At 27.1% G+C, this 25,198-nt stretch overlaps 1 protein-coding gene and 1 non-coding gene across 2 annotated transcripts; both read left to right on the top strand.

The window, feature by feature from the left end:
* The first annotated feature begins 6,048 nt into the window (after window positions 1-6,048).
* On the top strand, window positions 6,049-24,914 carry LOC113370958 (nose resistant to fluoxetine protein 6-like). The gene is made up of 13 exons (XM_026611624.1): window positions 6,049-6,355; window positions 11,406-11,599; window positions 17,834-18,030; window positions 18,119-18,252; window positions 18,335-18,489; window positions 18,570-18,733; window positions 18,810-18,978; window positions 19,304-19,497; window positions 19,719-19,844; window positions 22,165-22,412; window positions 24,298-24,440; window positions 24,603-24,711; window positions 24,830-24,914. Coding segments are annotated over exons 1-13 (1,881 nt in total). The 5' UTR covers window positions 6,049-6,354; the 3' UTR covers window positions 24,877-24,914.
* Trnaa-agc lies at window positions 17,644-17,716 on the top strand. The gene has a single exon. It is a non-coding gene; the product is annotated as a tRNA-Ala (tRNA).
* Window positions 24,915-25,198: the final 284 nt, after the last annotated feature.

Raw genomic sequence — 25,198 nt, 5'->3', positions numbered from 1 at the left:
TGTTTTATGAAACATTCAATATATTGGCAATAGATCGACAAAACTTTCAAGATACAGTTGATAGCCCTATCCCAAACTTTTGTAGATATGGAAAAATTTATTTGAGTAGTATTTTTTTTATTTAGACCAGAAGTCGCTGTATTATAAATATATTTCTATTAAAAAACATGCTGCAGAATATTTAAAAAAATAGATATAGTTCAGTAGGTAGAACACACATCGGTATGGCCATGGGTTAAGATAGTGGTCATGTTATCATAGTTAACAATTACATACTTTCATTAATCTACAAGAATTTTAAAAATTATAACTAATCTGCACTTCGTTCTTGAACGCATTAAAATAGTTTGGTAGTATTTGTGTCAAGCGCAGTAACTATATTTAAAACAAGTTTTTTGCTGTTCTGCCCCAATTTAGAAATGATCTTGAGACCTTATATTGATTAGAGATTACTTTTACTATAGATTAATACAGTAAAGATCTGATAATAAATTTATCCAGAAGACAATCATACACTTGAGGAGTTTGGGAACTTATTCTGAAGTGATTCTGATCTTCTCCAGATTAGTCTTAGGTTCTAGTAGTAAGTAAGTTCTTTTGCCGAAATGAAGTAATATTAATGAAAAATTACTTTCAATATAGAGTAATCGTGTAAAGATCTGAAGTTAAATATATTGGAGAATCATATTCATATGAAGAGTTTTGAGACTTAATCGCAAGTGATTTTGATCTTCTTTATATTTGCCTTGAAAATTTTTATGGTAACTATACCTAAGTAAGTTCTTTTTTTGTTTTCTTCAAATTTAGAAATTATCTTAAGACTTATGGTTGATTAAATTTTTTTTTCCATAAATTAATTATTTAGAAAGTACATATAATGAATTTATTCTAAATATACTGCTCATTCAAGAGTCAACCCAAAGGTTTTGATAAGTTTCAAGTTCTGTTCTTGCAAAAAGTTCTCTTCTAAAACTTTTTAGTTACTTCAATACTTTTAGATGAACTAGATAAAAACATTATAAATGATTCAATGAATTTTGTAAAAAAACTCGTTTTTCACAGCATCGATAAATATATAAATTATGATTGCTTAAACATCTACATACCAAGTTTAATTCTTAAGAAAAAATTGATTTGCTAAGTGTATTCATTAAAATCAATATTAAACATATGGCTTTGAATAAATAGTCATTTATCTAGAATAGATAAGATCTAGAATAGATGTAGGTACTAGATAGTCTAAATATTGGAGAGTGAATATTTTTCATTGATAATTTTTGTTAGGCTTTTGACTGTTTTTTATATGATAGAACACTTCAAACAAAGTAATCAATAGAGAAAAGTAAATTTTAAATAATTTAATAAATGAAATACGTTCCCCTCCTCAAAAATAATATATTCTATATACAGTTATTAATAATATTTTATTTTACTATTCATTCAATATATTATATATAATATATAATATAATTTATATATTTTCATTTGATAAGACAAGAAAAATTGCTTACGTAAATTTTCCCACTGGACAATTAGATCAAGAATCAGGAAACAGATAATAAACAAATGCATATAAAAGCAACAAATTATATGCTAAATATAATGAAAAACACGTTATAGCACGCATTTATTTAAAACCCAGAGCAATGGAATAGTTTATGAACAACAGAAATCCTAATGAAAAAAATTATCTTGAAACCACCATCGTATTGTGCTACATAATTCATATAAACATAATTTGATTTAAATAATATAGAATCTCGTGACATCAATTAAAATCGTATTTTATACAATTGAATATTTATATCTTTTATAAGTAATATCAATCATTACATATGTTTACTATAACAATATAGTAGTCGAAGCAACGCATATCAATCATTTTTATTCTCTATTATTGATATTAATTAGAACCGTTTTATTTATTGGAAATTATCATAATAAATGAATAAATTATTTATGTAATAAACTTGCAAATAAGAAGTAGCAGATATTATCAATAATTTTTATATTGCATTGCGCGTACAAATATCTTATTATCTTATAATGATGGCTATTAAATTAATATAAATTTATAATAAATTAAGTCTAAATAAATTTAAGCATTCTAACAATATAGTTAAGAGCAGAGTTGAACGCATCATGAAAGACTTCAATGAATACATGATAAATGCATATAAAATATTTTATAATAAAGAGAAGCTATTTTATAATATTTTCGAAACGGTCGGATTTGCCTTTGTAAAAGCTAATCAGCACGTCTCCCAATAAATACGAATCAAAATTTTAACTTGCCTTAGGGTAAGTTATAGTAATCGCAAAAAAATCATATATGAAATTTTTTATATATCTTCACGTTTCAGAGGTTTCTGAACATTTTGACATACCTTAGTGTGTGTGTATGTGTGTGTGCGTGTGGGTGTGTGTGCGGATAAAAATTTTCGCTGACGATTTCGAGAACAGGAATCAACTGATTTTAATAATTAAAAAAACATTCGATTCGTTTTGCTAAGGAAACGTGCTGATTAGTTTTTGACGAAGGCAGGTCTAACCTTTTTGAAGATTTCAATAATAAGTGTGAGTTTTGTTTATATTTCTATGGGTTCCGTACCAACGTTTATCCGTTAACGCGCTTTGCAATTATTTCTTTAAAACAGCTAAGTAGCACGATTGCTTTGAAAAAAGCTTAAAATTTTAAGATAAAATTAAAGTATAAAAATTAATTTTAAAATTAAAAAAAATTCAAATTTTAAAAAAATTCAAAATATTTCAAAAATTTCAAAATTCACGTTTTCAAAAAAAATTAAAGGTTTTTCAGAAATTTTAATTTTTGGTACAAAAATTTCCAGCAATTTACCTTAAAGCGATCCCATGCACCACGAGTTTTTGAATTATCCAAATCGGTTGATCCGTGTTCCCGAAATCGTCGACAAAAGTTTGTGTCCGCACACAAATACATTCATTTTTTCTAAGGTTTGCCAAAATATTAAGAAATGTCTGAAATGTAAAGATATTTAAACATTTTCATTTTCCATGTTTTTGCGATTGCTATAACCCTATGGAAAGTTGAAATAATTTTAAATTGGCAATACTCTTACCGAAAATAAAAACTTCGACAGCAATATTCCAAATACAAAAGGTGATCAATTGATCGTTTATTTTTGAGTCCAAAATCCTAAGTGAACTAGTTCATTCATAGCATTAGATTTTTACCTTACAATTTTGTTCAAATAAAATCCCATATAAGAAAATAAATCAATCCCAAGCATTGAAACGAAGGTTGCATGACGTAAACAAATGCAATATAGAAAGCCCAATTTGGCTACATTTCAAACGCGTAACTCGTTATAAATGAAGCTGGTTTGCATACAAAAATTATATTACATACTTGTTTCTAAATTAAAATAAAATATACATATTATTGGACATAAATAAATAAATAGAAGGATGGCAAATATTTAATATGCGCGAACTATGAATGGCTTTTGTTCAGGTTAAGGCGAGAACTTAGGAGTGTCTTCTGCAAACAAACTATTTACACACATTTTATTAATATATTGTCAATAAAGATAATAACTAATGACTTGAATCAATATTTATGGCGATTTTATCATAATTAAATCATAATTATGATTAAAAATAATTGTTAAACAAGTTGAAACATTTTCCTAATATTTTTTACATCTCGATATATAAGTGTATTTGTAAGATAAATAAGTATTTGTAAGTTTACAAAATAAACTGGAATACTCCTGAGCGTTTTCTAAATATTTTGGCGTACCTTAGAAAAATGGATATGTGTGTGTGTTTTGTGCGTTTCAGGAGACGTGCTAATTAGCTTTTGGCAAAGGCAGTTCAAGCCGTTTAGGAGACAAGGATCGAAAAAGCAGAAAATGAAAATTCAGTTTTTGCGAAAACGAGGTATCCGGTTATATTGATCCAAAAGACATTTGATTCGTGTTGACGGCGAGACCTGCTGGTTAGCTTTTTGCAAAGACAGGTTCAGGCGATTCAAAGATACGGGGTAGAAAGAGCAAAAAATGATAGTTGAGGAAACGGAGCATCCGATTAGAATTGTCCAAAAAATCATTCACTTGTGATGATGGAACAAAGAATCTATTACATTTTTGCCAAGGCATGCCTAGCAATTTTAGAGACGCAAGATTTTTTGTGCAAAAATTGACATTTGTTGATCAAATATCATCTTTACAAATTATTATTATTAATTCATATACAAATAGAGTCATTGGCAGGCAGGTAGACAGGTTGACAGGTATACAGACATACAGGTAGACAGGTAAACAGGTAAAAAAGAAGAAAAGTAGACAGGTAAGCAGGTTGCCACTTAAAACTTTCACACAGATAGACAGGTAGACAGCTAGACAGTTAAAGAGGTTGACAGGTAGTCAGGTGAAAAAGTAGAAACAGGGATATGTAGACAGATAGACTGTTAGACTGTTAAATTGATAGATAGATGAGCTAGAAAATAAGTTGAGAGGCAGACAGGTACACAGGCAGGTCGATCATATAAAAAATATTGTTGATTGAAACGATTATTTACACATATCGGGAAGTTTATGCAATTGCCACAAGGCAATATGACACTTACAACAAGTTTCAAGACTTTCTGAACATTTTGGCATACCTAAGAAAATATTGATATATGTATGCGTATGTTTGGTTACAATTTTTCATCCACAATCTCTACAGCACTGATCAACCAATTTGAATGATTCGAAAACTATTCTATTTGTATTGATAAGAAGACGTGCTAATTAATTTTTGCGAAAGCAGATCGAGCGTTTTCAGAGATACGGAGCAAAAGTGCAAAAAAGACACATTTTAAGAGAAGGGAACATCCGATCAGAATGATTAAAAAACATTGAATTCGTATTGATTTCGTGAACAATTAATTACATTTTTGTAAATTACAAAAAGTGCAAAGAATATAAATTTATAGAAAAAGGCGCATCCGATTAGAGTGATTCAAAAAACATTGTTTGTATCGACTGAAGAAATTATTAGTTTTTGTATTTTCTTGTAGATAAGCACAGATAAAAGTCTTCGATCAATATAAACACTTGAGAGAGATATTAAATGTTCATAATATTAAATAATTATTAAGTTTGCATAATAAGAAAAGAAAGCTAAAAATTTGCTGAAAATGCAAATTCTTGTTGTAGTAATCGATTCATTCATTCAGATTTTTTTTATTTTCTTATAAATTACAATCTGTCTAAATAGAAAGACATTGAGTAGTTAGTTTGACAAATAACATAAAATTTTATAAGGAAAACCCAGTGGTTCACCTTTAATTAATGTACTAAATTATACATTTACACAGACTACATATATACATACATACACACACCTATTATAGATAATTTGGTAGAACAACTTATTATTGATTAAAGTGTTTTAAAGATCTATTAAATGCTTTCTTTTTAGTCTTATATTACGGTGGTGTTATTCATGCAGATTTAGATTTGATTCAATTATTTGAAGTTATTATATAGCAATAACATTGACATAGCTAAATAGTAATAATATTGAATAAGTTAGGTTAGTATATAAAACATGTAAATAAAATCAGTCTGGGGATAAGTAAAATTGTTTCCAGAACAATACAATATATAATACAATTAACTCTTGTTGTTGTAATAAAATAGACAAAATATGGAAACTTACTTAATAGCGTATTATCGTGTCATCTTAAATAATTGTCTGAGACAATTACGTTAGTACCTATATTATGTATAATTAGTATTTTTCAACGCAAAAAGTCGTTTGAACCACCCGGCGAGTTTGAAACACGCGCGAATCCAATCCGATACATTATTTTATATCTTCTGTTTGTTATTGAAAGACATCAGTATTCAAAGAGCGCGCGCAGCGCAAACAAGAACAATCATGACACCTTATAAATTGATATATTTAAATATTATAATATTACTTATTTATTTAACAACCCTTGTGAACTGCCAAGACACTTCAACAATTAACACCCCCGAAATCAAAAGACGTAGTTTCGATCATTTTCCTACCACCGAAAGGACTATCAATTTCACGGAAACCGAAAATGACCCGGAAATCACTGTCGCTGATCTCAGCGCCAATTTTCAAAATATTTTGAAACAAAATAATGGTGATGGTGCAAATAAAGTAATTAGTGATCGTATTATTGACTTGTTAGCCAAAAATAATATTAGTGCTAGTGATTTTGCTAAAAGCAAATTGGTGAGTGAATTGTATCATTTGGAAATTGGTGCTTCGAAAATTGAGAATTATATTTGTAAGAAGCAAATTGTATCGGCTATCAATGGGGCGAGGACTGGACAAGTATGGGCTTTGAAAAGTAAGAATTTGAATTTATTTAATTTTTACACACACACAAATTATGAAAAAAAATCAAAAATAATTTGGTTTTGGGAAAAAAGCTCAATGAAAGTAATATGGTTTTAATATTTTTACACTTCTCATTTACATACAGTTTTCATTATAAGTTTATTGCCTTTGTATTTTGTTGTTTACTGAAACATATTATATATAATATTTAATTTAACTTAGACCCTGTATGTTATATTAATTCTAGTGTAATTTTCATTATTTCTATGTATGAAAATTCCAAAGTATTTTAACGTTTATTTAAAATAGTCTCCAATATATAATTATTTGCCTTTGTATTTTATTATTTTTTTAAATATAGTTTTTACTTTACTGCCATTTTTATCTGTGGGATAAAATCTGTGTCAACTATTCTTTATTATATTTTCTAAAATAATTTGCTATTTTATTCATATCTTTTATTCTGCACTCACTCATAATTTTAGTCAGTATATGATCTTTTTTTTAGTTAATTCAGATGAGTAATTAGAAACTATTACACGAATTTTTTTTATTCAATTCATACAACATTGTATTAATATCTATGAATTTTATATTATTTTTGTATAGAAATATTTCAAAGTATAATTTTCTTTAAAGTAGTTTTTGACATTTAATTATTGCTATAGTATTTTATTTAAATATCCATATTTTTAAATTTAATTTAATAATTTAATTTATTTTTATTCATATTTTTAAAACCAATGAAATCCAAATATCATAAAAATATTTTGTTCAATTTATATATTTATTTTATGAAGTAAATGAAATTCTATCTCTCCATCGAAATCTCTTATAGAAAATTTATTATATTAATATGTAATTCAAAATACATTTAGTTATTTTATATCCTAAATATAGGTCAACATTTAAAACTCATACGAATGCATTCTGTGAAAATTTTGTCATTTCAGCAGTAAAATTGTTTGCAATATAAACTTAAATATAAACAAAGAATGTTATTATCCAGATTAATTATTTATAACAAATATACTAACAAACCTAATACGATAGTAATTTCTGATAAAACGTTAATTTAAAATGTTATTATCCTAGATATTACCAGATTTTTTTTACAATTTCAACTGTAAAATTGTTCAAAATATAAGCAAAAGCTAACAAAGAACGTTATTAACCTGTTCGACATATAACAAATAAATAAACGTAACACTATCTAGTATCTCATAAAATGCTAATTATAACGTTTGTAAATTAAAATGCGATTATCCTTGACAATTAACTTGACATAATTCTAATATTGATAAAATTGTTGCAAGATATTAAATAATATAAAACTATTTCCATGACCTATTTTGATATAAATAAAAATATAATTCGATGCAAATTCGTTGTGTTCTGAGATAGATTTGCAAATACCTTGGTTTTAAAATAATTTACATGTTAATGATGATGATAGAACGCTGATAGATTTTTGTTTATGAAGTAACAATGATTCATATTAATTGATTTTATTTAATAAAACTTGGCAAGGTCTAATACAATGTAATTGTTAGAGATATAATAAACAAACTAACAGAAAATTTGCTGCTAAGGCATAAATTTACATTTATTAAAAATTTTCAGCATTTTTAAATTTCTATTAATTAACAAATAACTTGTAACATAACAAATAACCTTGTTCAGGATCGAACTTTGGCTAGGAAATAAAACTTTTTTTTTTAATTGTATAGTAATCAAGTATGAAATATATTGAAAGAAAAATATAACATTATTTTTCCAAAAATTAGTGTATCCTATCAATAAGAATCGAATGCTTTCTGAATAATTCAAATCGGTTGAGCAGTGCTCCCGAAAACGTCGACGAAAAATTGTATCCACACATACATACATACGCACACACACATACATCAAACCTTTTCTAAGGTATGTAAAATGTTCAGAAACTTCTGAAGCGTAAAGATATGCAAAAAATCTCATTCTCGATTTTTGGACAATTACAATAAATTACTCTACGGAAAGTAAATAATTACGACTTATTATATTTTGTTGTATTTGGAAATTTAAGAATATAGTATCAACTTCAATATAACCATTCTAATTAGAAAATTCAAACATTTAATTTTTTTTAATCATAAATTTGTATAAAAATAATAAATTTGTGAGCTTATCATTTTCATTGTCCCACCTTGTAAAATTTTAATTATTAATGAAAACATAAGTTTAGGATATAATGCGATATAAAAATATTTATACAATAAATTTTAATAAATACTTCTAAACGATTATTAATGAGAAAATGAGAATTCCATTTAATTGAGTACTATTTTATTCCAAAAAACAATGATTCCACATAACAATTATAAACAACTTATTTAGTCTTGACGAGAAAAAAAATGTTTCGTGAATTAAAATATATTAATTAAACTAATAATATTTTTATTTCGAAATACATTGAAAATTTCAAAATGTTTTGAATTCTTCTTTAATTTTAGACAAGAAAAGAATGTGATACAAAGTTATAATAATTTTGAATAAATACTTCCAGTCGAGTATTATTTGAAAATTGATATTATTTAAGTAGCATTTTATGGTGAAATAAAAGTAAGACATTTATTTCACAAAACATTTGTAAATATTTTATTTAGTCTATTTAATAAATATTTGGCGCATAAAAGTAATCTCACTGTATTCTCAATACATCAAAAGTATTTTACAAAATATTAGTAGTTTTCAATCAAATAATCTTTATAATGCCAGTGTTAAAAACAGCTAAACTTGCCTTGCAAATGTTGTACAAATTACATTAATCTTAATTGATGCATGCAATTAATTGATATAAGAAGTATGATCATAAATATTCAAATGCATTTTAACACGTGCCTTTGATACAGATGCAGGGAAGTATAATATAATCTCGACAAATAAGTACTACGACGTCATCATTCATGGTCAGATTATTCGGAATATCCGTGGAAAATTTATTTATCGTATATATATTGAGAAACTTGTTTGCAATCGTCATCATCGGAATTAAGTTGTGATAGTTTTGGATATTATAAGGAATATAATTTAAAGATATCACTTATAATTAGATATCTACACATTTGAATCAATAATAGTTAATTAATAAATACTAAAATTGCTGGTAATATAATGTGCATCAAAAATATAGAGCTCAAAATGCATCACAATATCGTCCTATATTTTTACCCTCATACAAATATACTAAAATAACTAATGCTTGAGCTCATAACACTCTTAGAAAAACTTGATAAATGAACTAATTTAATCAAAATTTTTAAAAATTAAAAAGAAAGCTTAAGCATTAAACCCAATGAATATGCAGTATAAAAACACAATTACTAGCATTTTTAAGAAAGTTTGCTTTAGTTTAAACTTCAGTAAATGAGTAAAATATACACTTCATAAAAAAATATTGTAACTGTCGATAGTTTTTTCTGTTGAATTATTTAAGTATTAAGTATTTTTCTTTGAAAATTTAAATTGAAACACTTAACAATTATCATGCAACAGTTCAGCTCTGACAACGTACTAAAATACCTATAAATATTTACATTTTTAATGATTTTATTAAACCATTAGTCTATACTCTTTTAGTAGACATTGAATGTTATCCTTTTTATAGAGTTTTACATTGTTTTACAAATAATATATTAGAAGTATTATATAAATTTATTTCAGATTATTCGATTGTATGTTAACAACTAGCCGATGAGTTTATAAAAATTTAAACATTATTAAATCAAATATAAATAAAATAGATACGTGAAATGTAACTATGTTTCTACTTTCAGTACAGCTATATTTGACCGATTATTATTTTGTATTCTATTATTTTTTAAATGAAAGTTAAGCTACTCATATATGTATTTTATAATGATTTAACATCAAAGTTATTGATTGCGTTAAGGAATTATATTTGCAATATGAATTTAGCTTGATTCGTATTATAGAAAAAAACGTAGCAACTATTCACCATTAGTAATAGAAATATAGTCAGTGGACACAAGTTATATTAATTTAAAAAAAAACTGAAACAACAGCTTCTAGCTTTAGTATATTGGAATAGATTTACAACTTATATGAAGGCTAATTGCTACATAAGCCTGATTTTATGTACTTTATAATTATTGTAATTTATTATTTATTGGTAGTCCATATCGTATTCATCATCCTTCGATTGATCAGTCTAGATAAACATATCACAATATTAATAATATAAATAAATTAAATTAAACAACAGGTTTCAATGCACTATAATAACTATTTACTTGTAATATATTGACGGTTAATTTCTTATAATTCATTACTCACCGTTAAAATTAGGCTATATATATTACTGACAATTATATACATTTTTTAATTATTATATATCTCTTATTGATTATATAAATATATATACCACACACCGAGCCAAAATTAGTATAAAACTATTTTGGAATAATTTTTTTTCTACATGTAATATTATCCATTTTGTTCACTTCTATTCTTTAGACAATTTATTCGATAAATAAAATAAATACGGACAACTAATCAAGAATTCACTTTTTAGACAAATTATATAAATTTATTCATCATTAATGAACTGATAAAGATTTTCAACAAACAGCTATAACAAGAATCTAAATGATATTAGATTTAATTCTCTATGTAATTTTCGCTTAAATTTTTTACACAATTTATTCGATAAATAGATAAATATGAATAACTAATTAAGAGTTTAGTTATTACATAAATTATATAGATTAATTTATAGTTAATAGATTGATAAAGATTTTCAAAAAACAGCTATATTAAAAAAAAACAAAAATCAGAATGATAGCAAGTGGTTGATAGTGTAATACTTATTAAACGCATATCCTAAATTTATCCGATATGAAGAATTTAAACAAATATCTAAAAGTTAACAAAAATCTGAATATCACCAATTCCGATAGATAAACAAAACCACATGTATCTATTCCCAATCATTGCCCTTCGATCTACTTTCTATTTCAACCTCGCAATAATTTGATGATTTATCTTCTTATTTTTTAAAGTGTACGATTCATCGGCGAAGGTTCCAGGGGGGCTCCTGCACGGATCGCATTACCAGTTAGGAAATTACGATGAATGTATGTCGCCCCCTTTGAGACCGGGGCACGCTCCTGCAGGAATCGCGCCCCAGTATTGCATTGCCGATGTCACCCTAACGGCATCGAAGGAGATGGCTAAGAGATCGGGATTGTTCCAGGTATAAAAAGTTTAATTTAGGGTAAAATTTTATATTATAGACATAATTATAAAGAACGGAATTGCAAATTCGTACTTTTCACCTTCTCCAAAAGTTCACAAGAACGAAAGATTTAAGCGAAAATGGCTGCTCTCATTGCCAGATATGCTATATCAGAGATATAATATAAAGTTAAATTAACTATAAAATCAGTCGATTAATAGTATCCGATTTAGACATTTATAATTTATCCGAGAATTGTTCCCTTAAATTAATTTTAAACTAGTGGGGCGCATGGCATCGTTCCGAAAAAATTAGATTTTGGAGAAACTATAAATTTTTAACAAAAATTTACTTTTTTTTGAAAAAAAGACTTTTGAAGAAAAATTTATTTTGAAATATTTTGGAAATTCTGAACTTTTTTTCAAAACAATAGTACTGCTTTAACTGCATAGAGACAAAATATATGCCGTCTAACGGATAAACATTGGTACGGAACCCATAGGAATGTAAACGAAATTTATACTTATTGTTAAAATCTTTATAAAATATCTGATAATTTGATGTGCATATGTCTAATGATCATTTTTGACCGCCAAATGGCATTTTTTTTTCACTTTTTTAGTAGATCTCCGAAACCGTTAGACCTGCCTTTATGGAAATTTGATCAGTTCTTCATCTTGTTAATACAAGTAAAATGTTTTTTTGAATTATATAAATCCGTTTCTCAAAAACTGAGTTACCGTTTTTGTCACTTTTTGTCCCATATCTTCGGAACGGCTAGACCTGCCTTCGTGAAAAACTAATCAGCACGTCTGCTTATTAATACGAATCGAATGTTTTTTGAATTATTCAAATCGCTTCATCCGCGCTCCCGAAATCGTCGACGAAAAATTGTATCCGCACACACACGCATACACGCACATACACACACATACATACATTTTTTCTAAGGTATGCCAAAATGTTCAGAAGGTACGTACTTTACGTTTCAACGTAAAGATATCTAAAAATTTTCATTTTCGATTTATTTGCGATTACTGCGGGAAGTTAAAAAATCTAATATAATAAATATTTATTATAATTGAAAAGGCTCATTATTCGTTATACTTTCAATTCTGATAATTTACATATGTATTTTTTGTAAAGTCAGATTATAATTTTATAATGGAAACTAAAATAAATTTTATACATAACAAAAGTTACAAATAATACTAAATTGCGAAACAGAATTTTATGAATAACATTAAAAACATTCACTGACCGAGTGTCTAAAATATTCCTACCAAACGACAAAAGAATGTAACACATTAAACCTTGTCCAGGTATTACTAAAATCGTTAAAGTAAAGACATTAAAGTAGTACAAATAATTATAATAGCTATAGTTTTTAAGGACTCTCATTGGAAAGTTTCCTAAACAAACTCCATTTGCAAACACAATTTTGAGTTCAACTACTTCTCAATGACTTATAGAGTAACAAGATTCCACTATTAAATTTGTAAATAAAAAAGAGCTTTATTATTTTTTTGTATACACTGAATTAACTAAAATATAGTCATGGTTACTTGCAATTTGAACAAATTGATTTAATTGGCATAAATGATAGATAATTATTTTGTTTAGATTATTTGGCATAATTTTCAAACTGCAATTCATTATTTCTATCTTCGGAGTGATTCAAGTGATATTAATTATTAAGCATAATTATTTTTTGTACTTTAATTTCTCTACATAAACTTTTTAGTGTTTTTTTAGATATCACACATAATAAATTTCATAATATCTGAATATGGTGAAATTAAAAATAAATGAGTATTGATATATATATATATATATATATATATATATATATATATATATAGAATGTGGTATGCTGGTATGTATATGTCGTAGTACAAATTAATTTGTGATATGCTGATACATAACAGAAATTTTATCTTTAAATAGTTTTTATTAGATTATATATGAAATTAATTATTTTTTATCAAATAGATCTGATTAACAATATATTCGACAGCAAATTCGATAAACATTTTAAAAAACTTGAGCTTGAACTATAAACATTCCATTTGCCTATAAATAAATTTCAACAATGAAATATTATTTACAGACAAAATTTGTATAAATTATTATAAACTATAATTTATAATTTATATTCCGTTAAGTGTGTACATACACGATTGTTAAGAATGTAATTAATTAACTTAATATAATTAGTTAACTTTGAAATTACTTTAGTTAATTTACAATTGTTGCAAGTATACTGTAAACGTAATTTTGTATATATTTTTTATATTAATATGCTGTCTATTTGGAATATTCGGTAACTTATTATGATGTTCATGCTTTTCCTAACCAACAATCATTATATAAAAAAAATAATGAGTTCTCAATAAATTCATCTTATAATAATATTTATTTCCGCTTATTATGATAATATGGCATGTCGATAATTTAGACAAATTATTAAAATTTCAAACATTAATTTCATGGTCCCATGACTTTAATTCTGTTTATGGCGAAAAAACTACAAAACTACTTAATACTTTATAATATTGATTTATTTTATAATATGAAAAAGTAAATAATATCTACGAATCAGTTTCAATATTATTAGCCAAAACAAAAAAATAAACCGATTATTTTAAGTTTAATAGTAAGTTTTAAATTCAAATACATAAATCAAAAAATGAAAAAAAAAAGTTTCAAATATTATTTTAAAATTTTGTAATTTTTCTCACTTCTTGTATCTGTAGTTTTTTTTAGTCCGATATAAGAAATATTAAGATTAATCAATTTTCTTAATTATAAAAATAAGTTGTCAAATATCTCCCTTCCGCCTTTTTGTATTTATAAACCAAGAGCAAAAAAGCGGAAGGGAGATATATTTGACAACCTAATATTACAAATTCTCATTGATTTTATCTCAAAACAGTGACAAAATACCATTTAGAATTTAATTTCATTTAATAGCAGAAAACTGTTGAAAGCCTGAAACTGTAGATGTAAAATTTTTCCCAATTTTTTTGATTTCCATTTTAATCGATCCTACCTACATATTTCGAAAAATGCGTAATGCATTTTGATTTCATGATTAATATATATTAAAAAAGTAAATTATTAGTGCAATGATTGATTTATTATTAGATTTTATGACGCACTATAATTCTATTACTACGTATAGTATTTTTATGTGAGAATTTATGCTAATAATATGGAAATTACAGTGTATTCAACTATTAATTGACGATATTAATTGGCATAATCCGATGTGCATAATAGAGCAAAATATACATATTTATTACGCGATTTAATCAATTAGAACGAGCACAAGTCACTCATAATGGAAAAATCACAGATGCAAATGCAGTATTATACAATTGTCCCAAATAAAATTAATTATTACCTAAGAGTCACGTAATTTTTGGCGGCAGATGACTTTTGTTACGAGATTACGGAAATTCTTTTATTTAGAGAGATCCAGGAAATTTTGCAATATGATCCATTTGTTAATCCCACGATGTATGGATCCAAGGTCCATTCTAAACAGAATAAATTGTTTACGGACTCTACATATCTTAGTATAATCAAAACGATTTGTGAATTCATAATTAGCTAAAATGGCTAAACTCGTCTGCGATGTCGAAAAATAAAAACAGTTTCAGATGAATATGTATACTAATTTGGCAAAACCACGAGGGGGAACAGAACTCTATCTGAATGATAAAATGTACGTAAAGATAGTTTATAACAAAAACAAGTATAAGTAGTTGTATAAGTTTTATATTTTGCAATATATATTAGACTATCTTATTTCCGTGTTTTGATGGATTTTGAGCTATTTTGCATCAAATATTTTTCAACTTAGCGATACAACTTGTATAAACATACATAATTATTAAAAAGTATCACTCTTCTGGATAAATCAACATCGAATATTATTCTATGCTTAATACAGCTCTTAAATTGCAAGGGTGATAATTAACTGAAAATATTAAAAATTTAAATAATTTTAATTCTTAAATTTTGTTTAATATATTTAACGAAAAGCTTGAATATACATATTTTAATTTTATAATTATTTGATATGTTTTATAATGTTTTAATTATGTACCGAATCAACGATCATATTAACAAAAGCATTTTCTCTAATATTATATTTTTTATTAATTATCTATAATATAAAAATCAATTGAAAAAAGTGTTGGTAAGCGCATAACTTAACAACGGCTGGACGAATTTGGCCAATTCTTTTTTTAAAATGTTCGTTGAAATCCAAGGATGGTTCTTACGGCGAGAAAAAAAACGAACAATTGTCGAGAAAACCCTAAAACAGGCCTTTTTTGACATAAAAACGTTAGTATTTTCATATTTTTGCCATCGGATACGGAATATTTACTCAAGTCAATGGAGCGTTTCGGGTCTGAATTTTTTTACTGTGCTCCAATTCATATAAAACTTTTGAAATTAGGTTTGTCTTACTCTCAAGATCTAAAGTGAAAATAATTTTAGACTCCTTTGCCATTTCCCGGGGAGATGACATCCCTCTCATTGGTGTAATATCATTTTTTTCTTCAAAATAACCTCGGATATCGATAAAAGAACTAATTATAAGAAACAAATGTTTTATAATATTTTTCAAATAAGCAAATACTAATCATTTTATTTAAAGCATTTGTACATTCAAGATCCACAAGGGTGGTCATATGTACATTTCGGTATAGACTATAGTATAATTAATAGCTAATTGGTAGATATCAGTGTAGGTTATTTAAAAATATTTGAACTTTTGAATTGTAAACATAAGCACAGGACAACGGCGGTCGGGTCATCTAGTATAAAATAAATTGATTACAAATTTTTATATAAATGGAATACAAATTTTGAATTTGATTCTGATGCATTTCTCAATGCTTCTATCTACTTGCTTGATAATTGCATTTTATACTCTAATACAGTTCTCAAAAGTATGATTTAAATGCCTTAATTAATGTGTATATTATTTTTAATAATATTTTTCGAATCAACGACAATATTAATAAATATTATTCTCTAATATGATTTTGTTTGATAATTATAAAAATAAATTAAATACAAATTTCAATACAAATTGAATACAAATTTCGAATTTGCCTCCGGTGCATCTTTTAGTCTGTATTCATTTGAAAAAATAGTTGAAATTTATTATTTAAAAAATATGAATTAATAAACACTGTAAGTTATAGTAGTGTTTCGGCAAAGTTTTTGAAATATTTCGAGATTATTTAGATATTTCATATATATTGATATATGACAAAATTGTATGCCAAAACGTCTGAGAAAATAAATATGGTTTAAGTTTTAAATGGGGTTCTTCTCGAAGTTATGCCCTTCTAAAATTGGTTCATACACTTTAATATCAAATTTTACAATTATTTTTTATTCATATTTAAATGTCGTTCTTTAAATTTCATTGTTTATCTATTTAATTTTATTTAGTTATAGTTATTTTTCACTATGACTACTTTATATGAATGAAGCCCAGAGAATAGCCGAAATGCTAGTATTTATAAATTTATAAATTTATAATAAACTCATTTTAAAAATAAAAATATATATTATAAAAATCTTATTTTTATTGATGTAAAGTCCGATTGATCATTGGACTCCCTATAGATTTGCATATGAAATTTGAAGATAATAATAATAAATAATAAATGGTACTCTGCCCGAAGGCAGGTCCATGGTGGGAGAGCCATAAGCAAATGATTCCCTTAAATTTGAAGATATTTGAAATAATTAACAGCCAATGCTTAGACATAAAATTAATATTTATGAACTATGAGATAACAAAAACAAATTTATTTTGATGCATTGGATGTTAATTAATTTAAAACATATATTAATTATTCGAAATAAACAATTATAAAATTAAATTAAATATCTATCTTTCAAATACTGAATTTAAATTATTTAATATATTTAATTGCTATTATAACATAAATTAAATTTAAATTATTTAATAACAGTAGTAGTACAAAGATTCAAAGATCTTTCGGCCCAGGTATCCTAAACTTTTATCAGGGGGCGTAGCTCAGATGGTAGAGCGCTCGCTTAGCATGCGAGAGGTACCGGGATCGATGCCCGGCGCCTCCATCCGATATTTTACCAATTTTATTCATTCCCGTTTAATTAATATTACAATTAGCCAATTTTTATTTCTTAATAATATATATTTTATTTTTAAATATTTATTTATAATTTCTCTTACAGAATGGTGATGTAACATTACACTGGGCCATATGCATTCCATCATCATGTACGCCTGTCGACACCGCACAATTCATGCAAGGTGTTTTGGGAAGCACTGGCTTCGTTATACCAGGAGTAAATATATCTTTCCAAGTCGGTGATCATATGTGCCAACAACCGTATAAATTGGATGTTGATGGCTTAGATATATTTTTCATGTAAGTTGAAAAATCTCACTTGAAGAAATTATTTTTAAAGGCTACTTATATCCCAATTGCCCCTGAATACACATTTTTTTTGTTACAGATCTGCTATTGCATTATTCATTCTAATAATCTGTGTTTCTACTGCCTACCATTTGGTAAAAATATGCAGAAAAAATACATCTAAATCTAAGAAAACACTCGCTGAACAAATACTGATGTCTTTTTCATTTGTGGGTAAGCACCAATCTTGTATTGGAACTTTGTAAGCCAGCTTTCAAATAATATTTCCATTATCCATGTTAATGTTTTATTTTAGAAAATATTAGAAAACTTGGTTCAAAAAGTTCCTCAGACTTAGGACTGGAGTCCTTAAACGGTATAAAAGCTTTGGCAATGTTCTTTATTGTTAGCGGGCACGCTTTACAGTTTTTGGTAACAGGACCAGTATTAAATGCAGATTTTTTCCAAAGGGTAAAGATTTCAATACAATAACTTCAAAAACCAATTGCATAAATAATATTAGTTTAGCAAAGATTTCATTATATTTTTAGGAAAAATCAAAGATCCAAAATGCTTTTCTACTCAATAGTCCTTTGCTGGTTGATACATTTTTATTACTTAGTGGATTTTTAATGTGTCGTATTTTATTGTTGGAATTAGAAAAACAAAAAGGGCGAATCAGTTTCTGGGCACTATACGTATTCAGATATACTAGGTAAGCTTCCAATTTTAAGATTACTTATTGATATTTTATTGATGAATGGTATGATATAGTTACTTTTTTATTTCAGATTAACACCAGCTTATTTAGTAGTGATTATGTTATATAGCACGTGGTTAGTAGATTTAAATGATGGCCCATTATGGGAACAAATTATGTATCAAGAAAGAGATCGTTGCAGATCATCTTGGTGGTCAAATATTCTTTATATAAACAACTATGTGAATACAGATAAATTGGTAAGTAAAAATTATGATCCTACAAGTCTGCTCTTAAACAGACATCAAAATTTCATTCATAAATTAGTGATAACAATTTTTGGTTCAACTTATTTTAAAAACGATTTTTGATTGATTCAAAATTTGCATAAGTTTATACATTTATCGAATATGATTTAAAGAAATGAGTTCATATTCGAGACAAGTAAGTTGAATAAACGAACAAATTTTTGTGAATATGGGCACACTACATAACAGCTAATATTGTTTTAAATTATATATTATATATATATATATATATATATATATATATGTATTAACAAATTAAAAAATCACTTACTTTTAGTGTATGTTCCAATCATGGTACTTATCTGCTGATACCCAACTATTTTTCTTGGCTCCTTTTGTGGTTTATCCACTTTGGAGGTGGAGACGACTAGGAGAAGTTTTCCTAGGAGCCGTTACTATGTTATCAGTTGCCATACCAATAGCAGTCACCTATATCAATGATTTAACACCAACTTTATTAATAACATCAACGTAAGAATATATCATAATATTCAAATAATATAATTCAGCAACTATACAATTAATATAATTCAGCAGGCGTTAAAATGCTGACTTTGTTTCATGAAATGCAATTAATCGGTTATGAATTGAATTACATTTTTAGTTAATAAATCCAAAAACATAAAAATTATGTAATTGAAATTTTGTTTATACTAATGAAAATCTTCTTAAATAATACGCTTTTATTTTAGAAAATCACCAGATTTGTCCACACATGAATATTTCAAAACAACTTATATAAAAACGCACATGAGAGCAAGTTCATATTGCTTAGGACTGATATGTGGATACATATTGCATAGGATGCAACAAAACAGGTAAAATATACATATGAAAAATAAGCTTCAAAGGTAACCCTTTCCACTCGGATGCCGCCGCTGCGGCGGCAAAATACATACTAATTCAAAAATTAGCGAGTGAAAAGGGTTACTATGCTTTAATGATATCAATGCAATTTGTTGTGTAATCTAATTCATATCTTACTAATTTGTTCATTTTGTGAAGTTTTCTTATAATTCATAACTGGTGCTAACTTTACTGACTATATTCAGTGTTGCGTAATGTTACTTATGTAAACAATGCTTCTTTTTGCTTGCTTGAAATTGCATTTTATACAGCAATACAGTTCTCAATAGTATAAAAGCAATGCCTTGTTAAATAAGTTTTTTATATCATCGAATTTTTAGTACTATTTAAAACTTCTATCTCAAATGCTCATAGTATTACATATTTCTAAACAGTATATTTTTGCAAAAATAGACGATAAATAGGCATGAATAATAATTTGAACTTGTCGTTGTAAAAAATAAATTAAGCATTAATTTGAAGATTGATTAAAATGTGTTATTTAACCAGTTAACTGTAATTGACGAATATACTCGTCATGAAGAAGTTGTATAATTTTGTGTTGTGGTCATTCATACAAACCATTTACCTTTGGCTATTTAGATTGCAATTTTTGAATAAAAAAGAAAAACCTATCAACTAAACAGAATAGAAGAAAAAAACGTAAAAACTAAACGTATTCTCAACATATCTCTCAAGATATTTAGATAAATTTTAGGCTAGGTCAATATGAAAAAAATAATTGTAAGTGGCATTTTACATAACAAAATTTTACCTCGATTCTGACGATAAAAAAGAGGGCAATGTGCTTAATGTGGGCGACACAGTTAAATGGTTCAAATTAATTTCAGAAACGGTGATTTACGGGCCGATTCTGCTGTAAAATAGACCAATATTATGGCAAGGTTATTTTACGTTCCAGTTTTCATACAAAATGCAACTAAATACTGTCAAAATGTCATTATCAGGAAATACATGGCAATCAGGCGTCTTACATATAAAATACAACTTTACTCATATGTGATCAAGCCATATCTCAAAGATCCAGCTATGATAACATTGCTTTTTTACGTTTTCTTGACATTTGTGCCTTTTCTAGGTTGGGTTTTTAATTTAAAACACCTGACTGCACAGCAACCACATAAGATGTTGACAGTTTTTAGTACCACTTTATTGAAAAATGCTACATAACATAACCTTGCCATAACATCAGTCTCTTTTACGGCATAATTGGTTCCTGAAATAGATCATAATTACTAAATAATGATGTATCTACTCGCATTCTTTGTGACAACCTAATTTTTGACCGCTAAATGGAATTTTTTTACTTTTTGCATTAGATCTCCGAAACCACTAGACCTGCCTCCATAAAAATTTGATTAATTCTTTATCGTGTCAATACAAGTAAAATGTTTTTTGAATTATTCAAATCGGACGCTCCATTCTCTTAAAAACTGAGTTACCGTTTTTGGCACTTTTTGCCCCGTATCTTCGGAACGGCTAGACCTGCCTTCGCCAAAAACTAATCAGCACGTTTCCTTATCAATACGAAACGAATGTTTTTTGAATTATTCAAATTGTTTTATCCGTGCTCGCAAAATCGTCGACGAAAATTTGTATCTGCACACACATACATACACGCACACACACACACACATACACACACGCACATACATCCATTTTTTGTAAGGTATGCCAAAATGTTCAGAAGGTTCTGAAACGTAAAGATATATAAAAATTTTCATTTTTGATTTTTTTGCGATTACTATAACTTGCTCTACGGGAAGTTAATAAATCGTTTTTTTTATTTTAATTACAATTTGCCACACTTAGGACATTCAGTAATTGTTTTGACTTTTATTTATTGCCACCGATTCTCATAAATAAATCGCTTTAAAAATAATTTAAATAACCGATTAAAAATAAAATAGGTTTCATCCGCATTTTACCATCAGCATATTATTTTAATTTGTTATTCACTTGAATATTATCCAAAATGATATAACATTCCAGCAATTTAAATAAAGCATATATACGTTATCATAGACACAACTAGGTAAATGCATTTTTTATGTAAATAACTTATAAATAAATCTACAGAACACTTCTGTTACACATACCTGACTCACTTTCTCTTTCAACGTAAATAACAATAACGCTTAACAAAAACTTCTTCCTTCACACCCACATGTCTTTATTCTTTGTGTTAACACTCTAACACCTGTATGTTGCTTCTGCTCGTTCTGTGTGTCAACTCAGGCCCGATGTGCATCAATATAACGTATGTAATAGTTCCGACACCACCAACAATGGGACGACATCTGCAATAAGACAAAGGACATTCCCCAAATGGGTGGTGTGCTGCGGATGGGCGGTGGGGCTCCTGGCTGGAGCAGGGTCCATGTTCTCGGTGACCGCGTTTTACCAGCCGGACAGTGTGGCTGATCCTATGACCTCGGCGTTGTATGCAGGGTTGCATAGGTTCGCCTGGTGCGTTGGCACTGGGTGGCTGATTATTGCTTGTGCGACTGGCCATGGAGGTAATGATATAAATCAGAAATCTATTTCATACACATAAACTTGAGTACAATTGTAAATCATTGTTTTTTGTACAGTTAGATGAACATCTTATAATTTTTATTTTTAACAGTTTCAGAATAAACATCTTATGGAATATTCGTCCAATTCATTCACTCATACATATAGACTCACTCTTGTAATAAAATATACCCACACGTATGAAATTATTATGCTAAATTTTAGTTTATCACTCCAATAAGTGGTTCACCAATTAAGCTCAGTTCTCCAATGCTATAGTAATGCTAAATGCATTGAATATTGCCTTTAGGATTCTTCCTTCTCAATCGTCTTGAAACTGATAATTCAAGTTTCATAAATAAATATGAACATATCATTCTTTACTACGCTGAATATGTTTAATAATATTATATCTTAAAATTTTATGGCTCATTTTTCTATCAGAAATAGGATTTATTTCTCGACTGTCTTGACTTTCCTGTCGATTGTATTGATTTTCATCTCCTGCTTCATCTTCATAACCATGAGATATATCAGCAGTTTCTTGTAAATTATAATTATGATATTGATAGTCCACATAATCTTCCTGTTCACTCACACTAGTTACATTTTCTTCCTGATGCTGATTATCTATATTTTGTAATACTAAATAATAGGTATATTAACAAAGTACAGTATTTTGTTATTTACCTTCGTCAGGCTTCTGATTATTTGACGATTCTATACCACATACCAGTTGCTATCAATTTCTTCTAATAATTCAAAAATTTCTAACCATTTAATTTTCATATATTGCTATTAACATTTTATAATATGTACATTATTTTTAGGAATCAAAAGTATATTTTTCAAGAATATTAACATTTTTGAACACTATATAAGGATTCGATCTGAGTACTTTTCAGATGGCCACGTCCGCCATTCTTCTAATGATTAGAAGCCATGTTTTATCCCGTTGATGAATTTTTTTTATTATATTTGATATAATAGAGTGCTATAAATTATAGCACTCTATTATATCAACATTGGAGTAACCCTTTCTTCTCTCCATTCGAATGATGTATTGTATCATATTAATTTAATTTTATTGAACCAGATAAGTAATATGTTTTTTTTTGAGTCTTGCAACACAAAACCTTGCAAAACTAATATATTCGGGTGGTTTAGTATTTACAAACACCAAATCCGAAATCGGATTAATATATTCCACCATCTGGTTCAAGTTTTAAAACTAAGCGGGATGTTAATTTTAAATTCACAGATAGAATATATAGTTTTTGTGAAATGAGTTTCATTTACCTTTAACCATCCTTTATTAACTACATGCATCATCATTTTATTATCCCAACAAACAAATATCAAGTTTTTCTCAAATGTCCCATCCTCAACCGGTACGCAAGGCAAGATCTCAACCTGGAATGACGCATAGGTTGAGGTTAGCGTGCGATACAGGGTACCCGGCCCGTTGGGTACGGGACATGGAAATATTTGTACATATTACATATAAATTTTCAAATACCCTAGTCAAAGATATCATCATATTTATATTTTCCTGATTAATTGGAGGAGATTTAAACGTTTGATCTAAATTGGAGGAGGAGATTGATGTAAATTATAAATTTACAGAATAAAGAACTATTAATTTTCATCTTATTTGAAGTTTATTCATATGTTAGTACTTACTTAGTAGAGATTATTTTGATGCAATAAATGTAGTTTGATGCAATAATTTAAAATTTTGATGCAAAAAATGCAGAATAACTAATTCCACATTATTGTGAAAGAGATAAAAAATTAATGTCCATTTGCACATTCCACATTTCAGTATCCTATTTTTCTAGCAACTTTTTTTCTTAAATGCTTTACATATTTATATCTATTTTGTAGGTTTCTTGAACAAATTGCTATCATGGCGAGCTCTTGTTCCTCTTAGTCGATTAACTTATTGTGCCTATTTGATGAATGGATTGATAGAATTATATGCACTTGCCACTGTGAGAACTGGACGCTATATGAGTGTATACACACTGGTAAGTTAATTTTTATAAAATTAAAATAAAATTTTATAAAAAAACCATGCAAACCTATTTTGCAAACCGAATAGAATAAATAATTAAAACAAAGTATACGTAAAAAGTGATCTGAAGAAAAATACGAATAAAACGACTTTTAAATTTATTATTAATTTTCAGTTGTCTGACTGCCTCTCGCATTTATGCCTCACATTTTTGGGAGCTCTCATATTGTGCGTAATGTTCGAATCACCGATGCACGGTTTGCAAAAAATTCTCATAGACAAATGTAAGTAAATACATTATCATTGTCTTTATTTTTATAACATTAATAAATATGTGAGACAAAATAAACAAGACAACCTAATATTATATATAATATAATAAATTTCTATTACCTCTTTCAGTTATGAAATCACCTAAAAAATCTCAGGAGACAAATAATGAAGCGTGATATAAAATTAATTTAGATATAGTACCTACTTAAGCCGCATGTCCTCATAGTTTGTAAGATTTTTGTATATATCAGTATTTAGTTAAATAAATTATTTTATACTCGATTACGATATCATATTTTGTTTTGAATTGGTTTTCAAATGTGGATGTATTTATTCACGCTTGTGTAATAAAACAAAGTCGTTAATGCATTTTAATAGGCATCAAAAATACAAAGTCAAAATAATTAGTCGAAATTTTGACACAATTAAATTTCATGTAGTTGTATAGAAATTTTGTTGTGCATTATTTAAAACTAATTGCTCTTTGAGATAAAAATA

This window comes from Ctenocephalides felis, unplaced genomic scaffold, assembly GCF_003426905.1.
Source record: "Ctenocephalides felis isolate EL2017-DRISC unplaced genomic scaffold, ASM342690v1 CF-g0.4_SCAFFOLD_01492, whole genome shotgun sequence".
NCBI lineage: Eukaryota > Metazoa > Arthropoda > Insecta > Siphonaptera > Pulicidae > Ctenocephalides > Ctenocephalides felis.
This window is presented reverse-complemented; position numbering and strand designations above follow the sequence as displayed.

Coding starts and splice junctions, on each gene's coding strand:
- LOC113370958 (XM_026611624.1), top strand. Junction 18,031..18,118: donor GGCTTAGATATATTTTTCAT/GTAAGTTGAAAA, acceptor TTTTTGTTACAG/ATCTGCTATTGCATTATTCA. Junction 19,498..19,718: donor ACTTTATTAATAACATCAAC/GTAAGAATATAT, acceptor CTTTTATTTTAG/AAAATCACCAGATTTGTCCA.